The 17,507-nt window shown below is 40.3% G+C and overlaps 1 protein-coding gene across 2 annotated transcripts in view; it reads right to left on the reverse strand.

The window, feature by feature from the left end:
- The window catches only part of ADNP (activity dependent neuroprotector homeobox), a 39,823-nt gene that overhangs the window by 19,344 nt on the left and 2,972 nt on the right, over nucleotides 1-17,507 (reverse strand). The window contains exon 1 of one of the 2 annotated variants that reach the window (XM_080685112.1): nucleotides 12,708-12,791. The exons of the other annotated variant lie outside the window; for it this stretch is intronic. Coding sequence (XP_080541238.1) covers nucleotides 12,708-12,732 — 25 coding nt within the window. The 5' untranslated portion in view covers nucleotides 12,733-12,791. Of the gene's footprint in view, nucleotides 1-12,707; nucleotides 12,792-17,507 lie in introns of those variants that run through there. 2 annotated transcript variants of the gene reach the window in all.

The following is a 17,507-nucleotide window of genomic DNA, read 5'->3' on the forward strand; positions in this document are numbered from 1 at the left end:
AACTCTCCCAAATCTTGACCAGAAGACTTAATAAACATAAACAGTTGAGCCCTAACCGGTTTGGCTCGGTGGATAGAACATTGGCCGTGGACTGAAGGGTCCCAGGTTCGATTCTGGTCAAGGGCATTTACCTTCACTGCAGGCACATCCCCAGTAGGAGGTGTGCAGGAGGCAGCTGATCGATGTTTCTCTCTCAACAATGTTTCTAACTCTCTATCCCTCTCCCATCCTCTCTGTAAAAAAATCAATAAAATATACACTGAGTGGCCAGATTATTATGCATTCAGAGATCATAATAATTTGGCCACTCAGTGTATTAAAAAAAAACAAAACAAAAAAAAACAACAGTTGAGCCCTGACCGGTTTGGCTCAGTGGACAGAGCATCAGCCTGCGACTGAAGGGTCCCAGGTTCGATTCCAGTCAAGGGCATGTACCTTGGTTGCAGGCACATCCCCAGTAGGGGGTGTGCAAGAGGCAGCTGATCGATGTTTCTCTCTCATCGATGTTTCTAACTATTTCTCTCCCTTCCTCTCTGTAAAAAATCAATAAAATATATTAAAAAACAAAACAAAACAGTTGATTAACACATTTATGTTAATATGTATTAACACACTTGTATATTAATATTATATACTATATTCTTATAACACAGCTAAAGAAAATAAAGGAAATCACAATAGAAAATATTTACATTACTGTACATATTTATTGAAAAAAATCTGCATATACTAGTAAGTGTGGGCCCATGCAGTCAACTGTATTCCAATTAATGCTGATGAAAGTATATAACAACCTTATAACCCACACTGGGGTTTAAGAGTTAGAAATCTGAAGTTTCTTTAAACAGCTAGGCATTTTAAGAAAATTCTCATAGAGAATCAAAGCACCACTTACTTCACTGCTACCCAGGATAGTACTTATCCCCCCGCCCTCCCCCAACTGATTTTGTAATGTCTCTGTGGAAACATTTAGGACCCGGTTAAGATAAAAACAGTTTAGGCAGAAAGAAAGATCGTTCCCATATTCATACACTCTCTTTTCCCTCCTACTCCCCCCGCCCCCCAGCAACAAATTTAATACCCATCAACATAACTCATTAAAACTGTGGTCATCAGAAAACACTTTCTTTTTATAATCAACACTAGAGGCCCGGTGCACGAAATTCATGCATGGGGGGGGGGGGGGAGGGGAGGAGAGTGTCCCTCAGCCCAGCCTGCACCCTCTTCAATCTAGGACCCATCGAGGGATGTCTGACTGCCTGTTTAAATGGGCAGTCGGACATTCCTCTCACAATCCAGGACTGCTGGCTCCCAACTGCTCGCCTGCCTGCCTTCCTGATTGCCCCTAACCGCTTCTGCCTGCCAGCCTGATCACCCCCTAACCACTCCCCTGCCAGCCTGATTGATGCCTAACTGCTCCGCTGCCAGCCTGGTCACCTCTAACTGCCCTCCCCTGCAGGCTTGATCGCCCCCAACTGCCCTCCCTTGCAGGCCTGGTCCCTCCCAACTGCCCTCCCCTGCTGGCCATCTTGTGGTGGCCATCTTGTGTCCACATGGGGGCAGCCATCTTGTGTCCACATGGGGGCAGCCATCTTTGACCACATGGGGGCAGCCATCTTGTGTGTTGGAGTGATGGTCAATTTGCATATTACTCTTTTATTAGATAGGATGCGCTTATCTTTCCTGACTATTCTGGGATCTGAAGTAAACACAGACACCTTATTTGCTTTTAAGGGTGTAACTAAGTCTATATTTAAATTAAACCAGTTGTGAAAAGGTCTATATATTTGTATTTTTTAAAAAATGAACCTTGCCCAGCCGGTGTGGCTCAGTGATTGAGCACTGACCCATGAACCAGGAGGTCACAGTCAGGGCACATGCCCGAGTTGTGGACTCGATCCCCAGTGGCGGGGGGAGGAGGGGAGCATGCAGGAGGCAGCTGATCGATGATTCTCTATCACTAATGTCCCTATTTCTTTCTCTCCCTCTCCCTTCCTCTCTGAAATCAATAAAAATATATATATTAAAAAACAAACAAACGAACTTTTGTAAAGCCATGCTGGAACCACCCTCCAATACGTGAACACACCAAGATCCCAGACCTACATTCAATCTGCAAGTAATAATCCTACTCAATCTTTTTATAAAACATAATTCTGAACAGAAGTAGCTGATCTTTCAATTTCCTTCCTATAAACTTGGGTAAAAGACCTTCCAGATGCCAGAAGCTCTTCATAGAAAGGCAGCTCTGTCTTCTCTTTCTGAAGTCCCAAATACTACAGAACAAGTAACTGTCTGACTATCCCAGGGGCGGAATGCTCTTTTGGATTAGCAGTTAAAACTGTACAGCATGACAGAGGTAAGAAAAGAAAGTTTAGCTTCTTCTCTCAATGTGTAGTAGTGTTTAGCCTAAAAAGGGGGGTACTTGGAAAACCCTAGAAAATTAGAAACTATTTTGCAAATGAAGACACACTTGTACCAAAAGCTAAATCTGAAAAATGAACATCACTTACATTGCTCAGGATCATCATATTGGAACACTGTTAACAAAGGCAAGAAGCAGGAAGGAAATGTAACCAATTTCTGTTTTCTTTTATGCTTAATTACTAACTGCATTGACTTTTACTAGCCTGTTTGATAATGAAAATAAAATCAACACACCACCCAAATATTTGAGTAAAATATCAAATACAAATTGCCTCTAATTCAGGATAAAAAACACACCTTTGATTTTCTTCAATTTTTAACCAAATCAATTATTAAATTCCATATAATTAAGTTTTTATAACTATTTCTTTGGTCGGTAGACTATATTTATGAAGGCAGAGTGTATTTACCTAAATAGAGCATTCTGTATGAAAATAATTGGCCATAGAAATACTTTTACCCACTTTTTATAAACAATGTGTGAATTCCTTACACAAACAACCGGGCTCTCAGAGACTATTTCTATGTCTGATCACCTCAAAAGAGGGAAGCACAAACCCTACCAGGCAGCTCGATTCACACTGGACAGTTCCGTTCACAAGCTTACTCTTTATAAGGTTTTGTAAACTGCCTACAACTCTCAGGTCAGCTACAGAAGTCTAATCACTTAGTCACATAACAGCCTTAAGTTTTAAGACATTTCCTCCCTCCTTCCCAAGTTTTTCCCCCTCTCCAAGTTAACCATGTTCAGTTCTTTTCACCATTCCTTCTGCTATTGCATAATAGCATAAGTAAGCCAATAGATAGGCTCCAGCTTGTCAATCTCCTTGATGCCCCGAATTAACTGATATTCCAGATGTGACAAAATCAGAATGTCAAGTGGGATAATACTTCTCTAATAATATCATTCTGGATATTATTTTTAAATTAATGCTCCTGAAAGGTGCATTTGTGTTAGTGGCAGGCACTTCACACATATGATCACCCAAATAATTTTTTTTTTTTTTTTGCATATGTGCTGTCTTGTCAGCATTAGCTGGTTCAACTAGTGGAAAAAATATATTCTATGCTGAATCCATGTCTGGTTAGAAAGGAAGTAACATCAGCTTTAAGTTATCTCCTCAATTGAAGGAACACGAACATTCTGATTGCAAAATGAAAAAGAACCAATGTCCAGTACAAGCCTTAGGAAAATAAGAGATTGTGATTCATAGTCCAAATCACAATATCAACTGCAATGTTACGGAAAAGCAGCACTTTAAATCACTGAAAGAACCTATGGGATGTCTAATCTAAACTCTTCTCACTTTACATATTAGCAACTGAGGTGAAGCAACTGGTCCGAAGATGATCAGTTTTGTCAGTGTCAGGATTGGATCTCACACTTATATCCAGATCTAGCACTCCTTACTCACACAGATGAAGCTCTGATCTCTGACATTAATTAAAAGTGAACATCAGCATGTTGGATATGTATATCCAAAAAGTGCCAGAACTTCAATCCCCAGGATGAAGTGATGTTAAAATGTTAGCCAAACTAGCTCAAGTGGTGATCAAGAGATCAAGAATGTACACTCATCTCTAGTTAGATAGTCCAATCACTCCCAGAAAAGAATTGCAACAAGAACTCAGCTCTGAGACCATTTGCCCTACAGTGCTCTTTACCATCACCGTGGATGCCAACATTCACTGGCTAGTCACATCTGAAAGATATCTTTCTACCCAAATTGTAATGGTAGTATCATGCAAAAGGAAAACCATAACCTTGGCATCCTATCTAATAAAGAGGGAATATGCTAATTAACCATCACTCCATCACAAAGATGGCTGCACCCACAGCTGAGGCCAAGTTCCCATAAGGAGTCTTAACAAGCAATCAGCAGGGACCTGAGGCCGAGGCCACGCCCTCCCCCGCCCCCGTGGGGCTTGACAGGGGACCTCAGGCTACCCCCCTCCCCCCGCCCCAGTGCCAGGCCAGGGGACCTCAGGCCGTGCCCCCCCACCAGGTGGGGCTTGACAGGGGACCTCAAGGTGCACTTCCTGTCCTGGTGCTGGGCTAGGGGACCTCAGGCTGCTCCCTGCACCTGGTGGGGCTTGACAGGGAACCTCAAGGTGCGTTTCCTGTCCTGGTGCTGGGCTAGGGGACCTCAGGCTGCTCCCCCAGCTCCAGCGCCAGACTGGGGGACCTCAGGCCACGCCCCCCACAAGGTGGGGCTTGACAGGGGACTTCAGGCCGCACCCCCCACCTGGCACCAGGCCAGGGGACCTCAGGCCACCCCCCACCCCCCCGCCCCAGCACCAAGCCAGGGGAACCTCAAGGTGCACCCCCCAGTGCTGGGTCGGGGCAACTCAGGCCGCGCCCCCCACCCAGGGGGGACCTGAGGCACCCCCCTGCTGATGGGGCTTGACAGGGGATCTGAGGCTGTTCCCCCCTTCCAGTGCCAGGCCGGGGCACCTGAGGCTGCGCACCCCCCCCACAGCGGGGCTTGACAGGAGATCTCAAGGCATGCCCCCCCACCCTGGTCTGGGCTGGGGGACCTCAGGCCACACCCCCCGTCCTGGCGCAGGGCCAGGGGACCTGAGGCTACGTTCCCTGCCTGGCGGGGCTTGACAAGGGTGAGACTAGCCAGGTCTGGATCTATCCCAATGAGGGGGGGTGGGGGCGGCTGGGTCTGGGTCTCACGCGATTTTGAGGCGGGGACTTGACTATGGGTCCTGTGGTGTGCCCCAGACTCTGACAGGAGGAAGGTTATCAACCCAAATCTTCAACTGATAAGTGAATAAATAAAATACGGTATATCCATCCACACAATGGAATATGATTCAACCACAAAAAGGAATGATGTATTGATACATGCTCCAACATGGATGAACCCTGAAAACATTGTTAAGTCAGTCACAAAAGGCCACTTATTGTATCATTTTATTTACATGAAATGTCTAGGAAAGGCAAATCTTCAGAGATAGAAAGGAGATTAAAGTTGCCTAGGGCTTGGGGATTTAGAGGCAAAAATAGAAGGTGACTACTAACTGGGAACTTTGTACGATAGTAAAAATATTCTGTAAGTGATTCTGGTGACAGTTGCACAACTCTATGAATATACTAAAAACATTTAATTGTACACTTTTAATCAGTGAATTGTATCTCAAGGAAGCTGGTCCCCCCACCCCCCATCAATTAGGCCTAGTATATGATTTCAAAATATGGATAAGGCAAAGAATAAACAAAAGAAGCTTTACACAAAGACAATAATAGTTAACACTGGGATCATATTAACCCTTCCAGACTTTTATGCACACATAAATGTTTTTCTTTTAAAAGAAACTATCTATATTAGTGTTTATACAGGCAGCAAGAAAACCAATGTTGCTTGAAATTTTTGTAAATTTCTATTTTAAGAACTGTGTTTTCCAATAAGGTAGATATTTACCACAATTAGCTATTAAGCTTAAAATGTGCTTAGTCTGAACAGAACTGATTATTTTGATTATTTATACTGTGGTAAAATACACATAAACATCATTAAGATGGTAAATTTTATATGTATATAGTTCAATAGTATTGAATAGTTAGAATATTGTGCTATCATCACTACCATCCATTGCTAGAACTCTTTTCATCTTGTACACTGAAACTCTATATCCAATAAACAATAACTCCCCACTTCTCCCTCCCTCTGTGCATCTGCCAACTACCATTTCTTCTTTGTCCGATTTTGACTACTCTAAGTACTTCATATAAATAGAATAATAAATTACGTCTTTTTGTGACTGGCTTATTTTACTTGGCATAATGTCCCCAAGGTTTATCTGTATTACAATATATGTCAGAATTTCCTTCCTTTTTAAGCCTGAATAATATTCCAACTATGTATACACATTTTGCTTATTCATTCATCTGTTAATGGATACCTGGGTTGCTTCTACCTTTTAGCTATTGTGAATAAAACTGCTATGAACATGGCTGTACAAGTATCTTTTCCAGATCTTGCTGTCATATCACATAATTCTATGCTTCCATAGCAGCTCTCCCTTTACCAGTACATCCCACCAACAGTATACAATTCCAATTTTTCTACATCCTCATCAACACCTGTTTGCTCTTGACCTCTTTTCACATGCTTATTGGCCAGTTGTACATATCTTCTTTGCAGAATTGTCTGTTCAAGTCCTTTGCCCATTTAAAACATATTCAGGCCCTAACCGGTTTGGCTCAGTGGATAGAGCGTCGGCCTGTGGACTGAAAGGTCCCAGGTTTGATTCCGGTCAAGGGCATGTACCTAGGTTGCGGGCACATCCCCAGTGGGAGGTGTGCAGGAGGCAGCTGATCGATGTTTCTCTCTCATCGATGTTTCTAACTCTCTATCCCTCTCCCTTCCTCTCTGTAAAAAATCAATAAAATATATTAAAAAAAAAACAAAAAACAAACATATTCAGGATTTCCAAGGTTTAGTATAAAACATGCCAAGTATCTCATAAATATCTTTACAAAAATATTGATTTTAAAATGTCAATACTTTGGATGAGTTAAAATATTTTAATTTCGTTTTTTAAATGTGGCTACTGGAAACATAGATGAACCCCAAAGACATGCTAAATAAAAGAAGCTAGTCACAAAAGGACAAACACTGTATGATTCCACTCCTATGAGACATTAAGAGTAGTGAAATTTACAAAGACAGAAAGTAGAAGGATAGTTGCCAAAAGCTGGGGGAGGGGTGAGTGGGTATTATCGTTTAATTGGTATAGTTTCAGTTTTGCAAGTGAAAACGTTCTGGAGATTGATAATGGTTGTGGCTGCACAACAATGTGAGTGTACTTAATGTCACAGAACTGTACATTTAAAAAGTGGTTAAAATATTGTTATACATATTTTATAATTAAAATTTTTGGTGGTCTCTCCAGGGAGCACATCCATGCCTCCCTTCCCTCTCAGGCATGCATATCCTAAACTCTAAGGGCACCCAAGAGATTTGCAACCAGGTGAGCAATGGGCAGGGGCAGTTCGTCCTGGGCTAACCCACTGAACCTGTCTCCAAGGCCATCTCTGATTCTTCAGTGAATCAACAGCAGCCTGGCCTTGGCTCACTTCTGTCACTGTGACTTATTTCTCAGTGAATCAAGACAGCCCTGCATAGGCTCATTTCTTTCTGTAACAATGTCTAGAGTCAAAGCAGCCCCACAACCTAGGCTGTCTTCTGTTGCTTCTTCTATCCTAAGCCCGTCCTTGTTTCACTGTCCCCAGCTTTAATAAACATACTCTCAGAGCACCGAGACTCATATTGTGAAATCTTTCCTGCATGAAGTCAAGAATCCACACACTACCTGCGGCTCAACGCAGATCTGCTCCATCCTGGTTCCAGTCCAGTAAACATCCCCAGTCCCTTTTCCTTCTCCCCACCCTCGTCACTTTTTAATAATCCCCTTTGTCCCAGGATCTACTTGTGATGAATCAACCAAGTTATAGTTCGCTACAAACCATTGCAGCTGCTTTTTACTGTGCATGTGCTGTATGATCACTATTGTCAAATGCCCTACAAATTAAGCTTCACTTAATTTGCACAACAGCCCCATCATTATTATTACTGGAAAGGGGACGTGGCTCTGAGCAGGTCTGCCTAGGGCCAGCTGGTAGTATGTGGGTTCTTGACTTTGTGCAGAAAAAATTTCACAACACAAGCCCAGGTAAATTTTAGAGGACGTTTATTAAAGCTGAGGACAGTGAAACAAGAAAGGGCCTAGGATAACAGGAGAACTATGTGGGGGAAATGAGCCCACTAAGGAGTCAGAGAAAAAGGGGCCTTGGGAACAGGTTCAGGGGTTTGCCTGGTATGAACTGCTGCTGCCCACTGCTGCCCTGGTTGCAAACCTCATGGGGTCCCTTAGAGCTTATGAGATGTTTACCCGTGGGGGGAAAATGGGGTGGGGGGTGCGGGCATGCTCCTGGGAGGAAGACCTTGGGTGGGCCCTTGGTTTTGAGGGGTTTTATTTATTTTTTAAAAATATATTTGTATTGATTTCAGAGACGAAGGGAGAGCAAGACAGAAACATCAATGAGGAGAATCATTGATTGGCTGCCTCCTGCACGCCCCCTACTGGGCATGTGCCCTAGACCAGAATTGAACCTGGGACCCTTTAGTCCCTAGGCCATTTTGAGGGGTTTAAAGGCTGGGGTTTAGGGAAGAATCAATAGAATATTTATCTGCTTTATGCTAAAGTACCAAAATGATATTTATTCTCTTAACTTCATCTATCCTTGGGTGTGGCTGGCAAATGGCACTCACTAATTGGACTTTTGCTGTCTTCCTAAGTGATTTAAGCTATTTACCTTCTGGTTGGGGAGGAATGTCCTAGGTTTAGGGAAGATAGGATTTACCAGATGGCTGCAAACTACTGTTTAAGTGTCTCAGTTTCCCTATTCTTCTTATTCTGGATTACTTGCCTGTCTCATTATCACCATTTTGGAGAAGAGAGAAACAGGCTATGGGGAGGTACAGGCAAGCAAGGTCATGCAGGGGACAAAGGACAAAATTGGGGTTTGAACTCAGGTTGTCCTATGTCAATGTCTCTGGCTTTAACCACTACATTTTCCTATCTCTTTATTCATCTGTGTACCCCTGACACAAAATACAGTTTCTGGGCCTTCATCATGTATCCTTAATATGTTGTGTTAGTCATAGTTTTCTGGAGAAACAGAACCAACAGAATATAACAATGGAGATTCATCATAGGAATTGGCTCTTGAGACTATGGAGCCATGATCTGACATCGGCAAGCTGGACACCCAGGAAAGCCAGTGTAATATACAGTCTTGAGTCTGAACCAGGGGAGCAGTGGTGTAGGTCCCAGTCCGAGAGGAAAGGCCAAGAGTGCCAGAGTCTAGGGGTAGGTCAAGATAGGAGAGTAAATTCCCCCTTCCTCCACCATCCTGTTAACCCTCAAAGATTGGAAGACACCCACCCACATTGGTGAGGATGGATCTCCTTTATTCAGCCTACCAATTCAAATACTAATCTCTTCCAGAAACACCCTCACAAACACACGCAGAAGATACATAAATAAACGCAAATTTCCAGACCATGTTGGACAATATTGAATGAATGACTCTACGGTCACATATTAATGTCCCCAAACTGTTAAGTACTTAAAAAAAAAAATCTTAGTAGAGAGTTCACTTTTCTGGTAAATCTGCTCCAATCCAAGAGGCCTGGGAACAGTAGTATGTAGTAAGTCCTCATTTAAAGTCATCCTTGGTAGATTCTTGGAACTGCAGTGACAAGATGTAGAACAGAACCAATTTGACCATAGAGCTAACTGACATAAACAGGAGTTAAGTTATTCCAACATCGACTTCTCACCTGAAACCATGTTGATTGTTGAACAAAATGACATTATTCGAGAACCTGCTATATCTCACTATGTCAATATCAAAGGCTCCAATTGACTCTGCCTTAATAGATTCAATCCAGCGGGGATTACTTTAACAAGAAGTTCAACTTTTTTTTTAGTTTTGCAAAACTGAAATGATTCTAGAGTATGTAGTGGTACAGAAAAAGATTACAGCCATTCCAGACTTACTCAATCTAAAAGGTCTGCAGAATCACCAGAGCCTTAGGTATAAGGTAATGATATTGAAGCATTAACAAAAGGACGGAGAAAGAAGGTTCAAGGGTAAAACCTACAGCTTACATCAAACTTTGCTTTCATAGACAAAAATTTAGCTGAGCTATCAGCCACATGTAAAGTATCATAACTTCAAACTTCTGTAACAAGAAGGTGACAAGCACAATAAAGCTTTCCTCTGCCAAAACAGAAAGATGATATGATATAGTGACTAAGAATACAACCCTAAGAGCTGGACAGATCTGTGTTTAAATACTTGCTCTGCCACTTACTATTTTGGTGACCCTAAAAATGTTACTTAACTTCTGGAGGTCTGTTTTTTTGTTGTTGTTTTTTTATGGTATAACCAAATGTCAGAGGATTAAATGAGATGCTGCCAGTTAATACTTAAAAGCAGTTGTCATTATTGCCTTAAACCAGATCAGATACTGGGAAAATCACTTTAAAAAGTATGAATTCACACCAGAGTATAATCTTTTAAAAAGCACGAATTATTATTATTCCTGAGAATCAGATGTGTTTGTTATACATCTGTTCTTGTACACATTATAATGTGCATTCAAACTTACACATATACATATAGTAGTATTTTAATACATGTATGTGAACCATTCATGTCAGAGTAAGCATATCCTTAATTTTACAAAGCTGTGGCACTTAAAATGCTTATGCAATAGAACATCTGCAAATACCCAAAATAAACCTACATGTCTTACAATTATATAGAAACATAAAAGTGTGGTATAGATTTTGCATATTTAAAAATATGTGAGTCACTCCTCTTTTAAGAAGACTTTCAGACTTAAGAGACTAGTGAAAATGCTATTATGTTGCTGCTTATCCTATTACTTTGAGATTTCAGACAAGAATCCTAGTTATGACAACGAGAATTTCTAGAACAGCAATGGAACCAACAGTTTTCAGGGTTACTTCTGAGAGTGTGCCGAGAGACTCTAAGATACGAATTTGGATGGAGGGGAAGATGACGCCTGAGGGACATGATGAAAGTTGAGCAACTGCAACCAGAGGTGTGACCGCCCTCCCCTCACCTGCAACCCTTAATTTTATAAGCAAGAGTTCACATAAAATTTATGAGAAAGATGCCTTACTGCTTAATAAGAAAAGATTGAGAATATCTCTAACATCCCAATCTAGCTTTAGGGAATATGAGATGGAGAGCATTTCCCAATTTACTACTTTTAAAACAGGCATTCCAGCAAAGCAGGGACACATTGTAGGACATGATTCCAACACTTTGCTGTCTATATAAGAACTCCATAGAGCTGCTTGCTGTCAATACAGGTGGAAAACCTGACTTACAAGAAATGTGAAAAAAGGAAGCCAATTCACACCAGGCCTCAGAGGACATCCAGATATGTCCTCTGGAATCATTCCAGAAGCATGCGGCTAGCCTTTGCATCTAAATGGCGTAAGACAAAAGTAGCTCATTTTCAACCCCTTAAAAATTTTTCCATGATCTATCAAAGCGGTGGAAATAACTTTCCCATAGTAATGGGGAATGTACTTTTCTTACCATTCTTGAAAAATAAAATAATACATTTAAACTATCAAGTTTTTCTAACTCATCTCCTAAAGTCAAGATTTAACCAAAGCATTCTCTGTAGTAAAAACATTATTCTTATAGCAGGTTTTGACATTTAATGGTCAATCCCATATTTTCTGCAGAAAAGTTTTGTTTTTATTTTTCTTGATTTTAAGTCTAATGATCTTGAACCAGGATTCTCAGCACACCTTACATTAAGGACACTCGAAGTCTCTATTCACCTTTCTAGAATAAGAATTGTAATTGTTGACTTAAATTGGTACTTCCAATTTAAAAGTTTAATACATTTTGCCATATTTCCACTAGACAGAAGTTTCTTCAGATACACCAGGTTTCAAAAGATGCCACTCGTGCAGGTTTCTCAATTGTTGCCAGCTTTCGCCAGAAAAGGAAAGCTTTACAGATTTTCAAGGGAAGCACATGTTTCTGCGAGCTCTTAAATGCAGTATAAAGAGCTCAGAAAAAGACAGAAATGGCAGAAGGGCAAAAACCAGCAATTATCTGTCTAAGCAAAAATAACTGCTCACAGGAGAGAAGGAACAAAAGACTGCCCTAAACCAAAATATTGGAAAAAGTAACAGGACCAAAACCATACTTTCTTTTAGATCCTCATACAGGTAAACTTCAAACCAGACATATGCTACTTCAACTAACCACTAGCATCACAATTTTCATCTATACTGTCCTGGTGGGAGTGTAACTGTGGAGCCCATTTGGGATCCTTGGGCAGTAGCTGACATACAAGCACAGAACATCACTATGAAGTTATGAAGCATTCATTTGAGCCCTCATTAACCAAACAGCTCACAGGAACATTATAAAAGCCAGTGTTCCAAGCACAGGCCTGGGAACCAGCTCAGATATATTCTGGGGGCTCATTTCATTACTGCTCGTGGTATTGCCTTAATTTCCCTACTTGTGAAACAAGGACAGTCCTGAAAGAATTGAGAATGGTTTATAAAGTACTTGAAAAATAAAACAGGCAAGCCATCAATATTATTTTACTAGTGGCCCAGTGCACAGATTCATGCACATTGAAAGTTAATTAATTAGAATATTTTAATATCTTAATAAATATTTAATAAATAAGTACTTGTCGATGACTGTTCTTCAGACATTTTCTGTCGACGACGCCGGCTTCTTTCAGCTTCAGCGATACGTTGTGCCAATCGTTGTTCTTCAGACATATTCTGTCGACGACGTCGCTGTCTTTCAGCATCAGAGATACGTCGTGCCAATCGTTGTTCTTCAGACATATTCTGTCGACGACGCCGGCTTCTTTCAGCTTCAGAGGTACGTTGTGGCAATAGTTGGTCTTCAGACATATTCTGTCGACGATGCCGCTTTCTTTGGGCTTCAGAATGTCAACAAAAACAACCAAATTTACGATCGACAATGACAGATCGAAACACATGAGTGCGATTGGCGCCAGCGAGAGCTTTATATGTATCACGCATGTGTGAGTCAACTGAGCCTTTTATATATATATAGATAAACTTGCTTAATTAGACCTGCTTTCTGGTTTAGCTAAACTTTTTCAAGCCCAGTGAAGCACCCCAACTTCTCTTTCAGGTAATTGTCAGCAACACAGCAGTAAATATCAACATGAAGCAGATTATTATTGTAGATCACGCAGGGAGAACAAAGGGTAAAATATTTAACTGTAGCAGTGTTTGACTATATTCTGCACAGTGAGAAAAACTGAAGTCATTTTCAAGGTCCACCATTTCTTACTTTTCAGTAGGGTCAAGTTTCTAAACTTTCTAAATCCCCATTTTCCGGCTAATGAAAACAGGATTCTACCAAATCTCCTATCTACTTACTCCAAGACTTCTGTGAGGATCAAGTGAGATGAGAAATGGGAAAACGCTTCACAAACATTTGATTAAACTGTAAAATGTTTGCACCTGGCTGTAAAGCAAGTCGGTTCCTGGGCTGAAGAAACTCCAAGAAGGCTAGTCGCTAGGGAGAGGAAGCTGGGCGTTGCTATATGACGTCATTACCCGGTGCCCACAGCGACCGTTTCCGGGCTGGGCTGTAGGCCACATTTTGCACCATGGGGTCTTGACAGTGTTGGCTGTGATTTGGTGGGGTGTCGCTCCGGGGTGGTGGCAGGGCCTGTGTCCCACTTGGGGGAAGCCAAGTGTTGGTTTGTCGGCTCCAGGTCCATGCTGCTGTTTATTTTTAAATGGCCAGTGGGCATCCTGGCAGCTCCTGCATTGAGCATCTGCCCCCTGGTGATCAGTGCGCGTCATAGCTACTAGTTGGAGGGAAAGATGGACACTTAGCCTTTATATATATAGATAATACCACAAAGGCCAGCAAGGGAGCCTTTACACTCATCCTTATTAAAGGAATCAACTAAGTCACATGAGAAATGTCACATAAACACAAACAACCCAAAGTTGAACAACTCAATTACGGATCTACCTATCCCTACTGAAGAGGGAATTAGGATATGAAGAAATTTATTTTCAATTCTATGGGCTAGTCAAACAGTGATGAGCCTCTTATAGATGATGTGCATGTTTTTGAGTTAAACCTTAAATTGTAGTATATGTTCAGGGAAGTCTTCCCTTAGAAAAGTCTTAACAAAAATCTTTTATGCTCTCCTTTATTTCTGAAGCACTGATGGAATTCTTAAGATTTTATAATTCTTTAGCTGCTCTCTTGGAACTATGCTAGGAATCAATAAAAACAAGGAAGCTTGTGAGTGCATCTTAAAGAACTAAAGGTAGACAGTGAATACATAAATGGAGATGAGGGAACCCAGAACAGAAATAGTGCTAAGAATTTTGCATTTTACACTGATGTGGAAAAAAATGTATACTCTCAGTCAAAACTAGCACTTTAAACAGTTTGATCACATTTTACCTGTAAGTTTACACACACACACACAGCCCCACATAACCAGGTTCACATATATTATTCTATATAATAAAAGGCTAATATGTAAATTGACCGAATGGCGGAACGACCAGTTGCTATGATACGCACTGACCACCAGGGGGCAGACGCTCAACACAGGAGCTGCCGCCTGGTGGCAGGGGAGCGCTGCTCAGCCAGAGGATAGGCTCACGTCTGGCGAGCGCAGTGGTGGCAGCCTCTCCTGCCTCCGCGGCAGTCGGACTTCCCCCAAGGGCTCCCAGACAGTGAGAGGGTGCATGCCTGGCTGAGGGAGACCCCACCCCGAGTACATGAATTTCGTGCACTGGGCCTCTAGAGTGAGAGTGAGTGTGTGTGTGTATAATATATATCCCAATTTGAGAAGCCTGATAACATGTGAAAGGAGTCTTCTCCTCCCAACGAAGCAGAATATGTATTCTCATTTACGCTGATCCTTAACCTGACAGAAATCAAAGGTAGGTCATGACCAAAACACAGGTATAAGAAGCACTAAGAGAGTGAATGAACATAATCATATCCTTCCTATCACTTTTTAACAAGGTAAAAAAATAAAAGACAAATAAAAAACCATGAAGTCATGATGGAACCATGGCCATTAAAGTGGGCAAAACATAGATGGCTTTAAAGTGTCTCAAAATCAAGGTGGTAAGTGCCAATGTATAAACAAGAAACAGCCTTTACATTCAAAATATTAATTCAGTTACTGTGGAACTTTGGTTCCTAACAGTTTCAAACGCCAAGTTTCCAAACTAACAATATAATATGTATAACTGATAGCGGTGCACATCAGTAAAATATGGCATTTGCTCCAGATTTAATACCATGAGCTCTTACAAAATGAAAGAAGGGAAAACTGTGAAAGTTTATGTGATGCTAATAACACATCAAACTGTTAAGCAAACTATAATTAAATTATTTATAAAGGAGAACAGCATTTTTCTTAATCTTCATGCCATTTTAGACAAGTAAATGAAAGTTAAACTTTCATGGAAAGTATTTTACCTTCTGGAAGACCTAACAGGGTTAAGACATTCATTTAAGGTGAAACTCCTTTCACCTTAAGTCGAGGTTGAACAAGTAGCTTATTACGCAACAGTATTGGGCAACTTGATGTAAATATAAAATTAATTTCTAATCTTATAAAATAAAAAATGTTTTTGTACTTTCACATTGTTTTTAAAAAGTTTATTTCACTAAGATTTAAACAGGTTATTTAAAAAACTCTACAATGTTTAATTCTGATATCTTTCTCTGCACTTCATTTCCAAATCTAAAACAGCAGGCTGTATTTTGTGTGTGTACACATACACATACGTATTAATGGAATTAATCTGCCAAGGTCTATTACAATTTACACAATTCTGGTATTTAAGTATTTCTCAAAAGAAAAAATACACTTAAATTCTGAAGATTTTCTTTTATCTTTTCTCTATTAGTTCCCACTTTTTATAACGGCTCTATCTTCCTTATTAAACTGTAATTTTCAATTAAATGTGTAGTCAGAATGTATACATCTTAAATATATCAACCAACAGATTGCTGAATATTTAAAATTTCAAAATATACGATTTTTAATAGATATTCTTCAAAGTTTGTTAGTTACAATGAAAGCAAAACCATAGTATGCCTTAATCATGCTTTTAGTAATCAAATATAAATAATAAATGTATGTATGTTATAATGAAAATCAAAAGCCATATTTCTTGATAAAACCCTATTTATTGGTTGGTGACTTGGGAGCAAGCAAGTACACATTCATGGAAAGGCCTATTCTAATGAGAGAATCTTCAAAGTTTTTAGAAGCTTAGCAACTCTTGAGATTAGGTCATCAAAATAAGAGTAACTGAGAACTTACTTGACAATCTGTTCAATATGGTGATGTTTATTTTAATATAAATAGTTTTGGAACTTCTGCACTTTGGCTTAAGGGGAAAAAGAGAAATTTAAGCAAAACAAAAGAACAGTGGTATGTTTAAAACCAATGACTTCCAGATAGGTAGGGCGAGGAGGGAGGGGTCTTTAGATTCACAGCCCAATCACCTATATTTTCTATAGACTGTAAGAACCCAAATAAAAAATTTAGTTTGGCCCTGACCGGTTTGGCTCAGTGGATAGAGCGTCGGCCTGTGGACGGAAGGGTCCCGGGTTCGATTCCAGTCAAGGGCATGTACCTTGGTTGCGGGAACATCCCCAGTGGGGGGTGTGCAAGAGGCAGCTGACGGATATTTCTCTCTCATCGATGTTTCTAACTCTCTGTCTCTCTCCCTTCCTCTCTGTACAAAATCAATAAAATATACAGCAATCTCTGGTAAGGTAGTCTTAGAAAATTTTCAACAAGGGCCAAGATAAAGAAGGAATTTCTACTTAATGTTCAATTAAATAGGATAGGATACCCATACCCACCCTCTAGTTAATTGAGGCTTTTTACTATACTTTAATGAACCCTCACAATTTACCTAAATTCTAGCCTTCAAGCCCAATTGTTTGACCTTTTTTTTTTTTTTGAGTGTCAAACCAGGGAAATCTTTGAAGCCACAGAATCCTTTCCTAAGAGGTCACAGCAACTGTAGGAGAAAACAGCTATTACCAATGTCATCACTGTATCTTAAATATAGAATCTTTAAAAATTTCATCTCAAACATACCCTCAAATAAGAAATTGTCTTCAAATTACTCATTTAAAACTATGTGTAACAATATATCAAAAACCAAATACAGATCAAAATTATATTTGTTTAACAAATACTTTAACAATATTTAAAACTTACAAACAATACCCCTTTAGTTTAAATATCTGATTCTTGTTATTACTAAATAATTTAAAAGCAAGTTAAGTTTCTAATGGAATACCTGGACCTAAGGGCCTCCTTTTTCACTCACCAAAATGTTACTTGGTAGCAAATGTCCAGTGAAAAGTCTCCCCTAAGCACCAAAGTGGTCAACTATGTATCATATAATACAACCATTCATTTCCCCATAAATTTATT

Source organism: Plecotus auritus, assembly GCF_963455305.1.
Source record: "Plecotus auritus genome assembly, chromosome: 8".
Taxonomy (NCBI): domain Eukaryota; kingdom Metazoa; phylum Chordata; class Mammalia; order Chiroptera; family Vespertilionidae; genus Plecotus; species Plecotus auritus.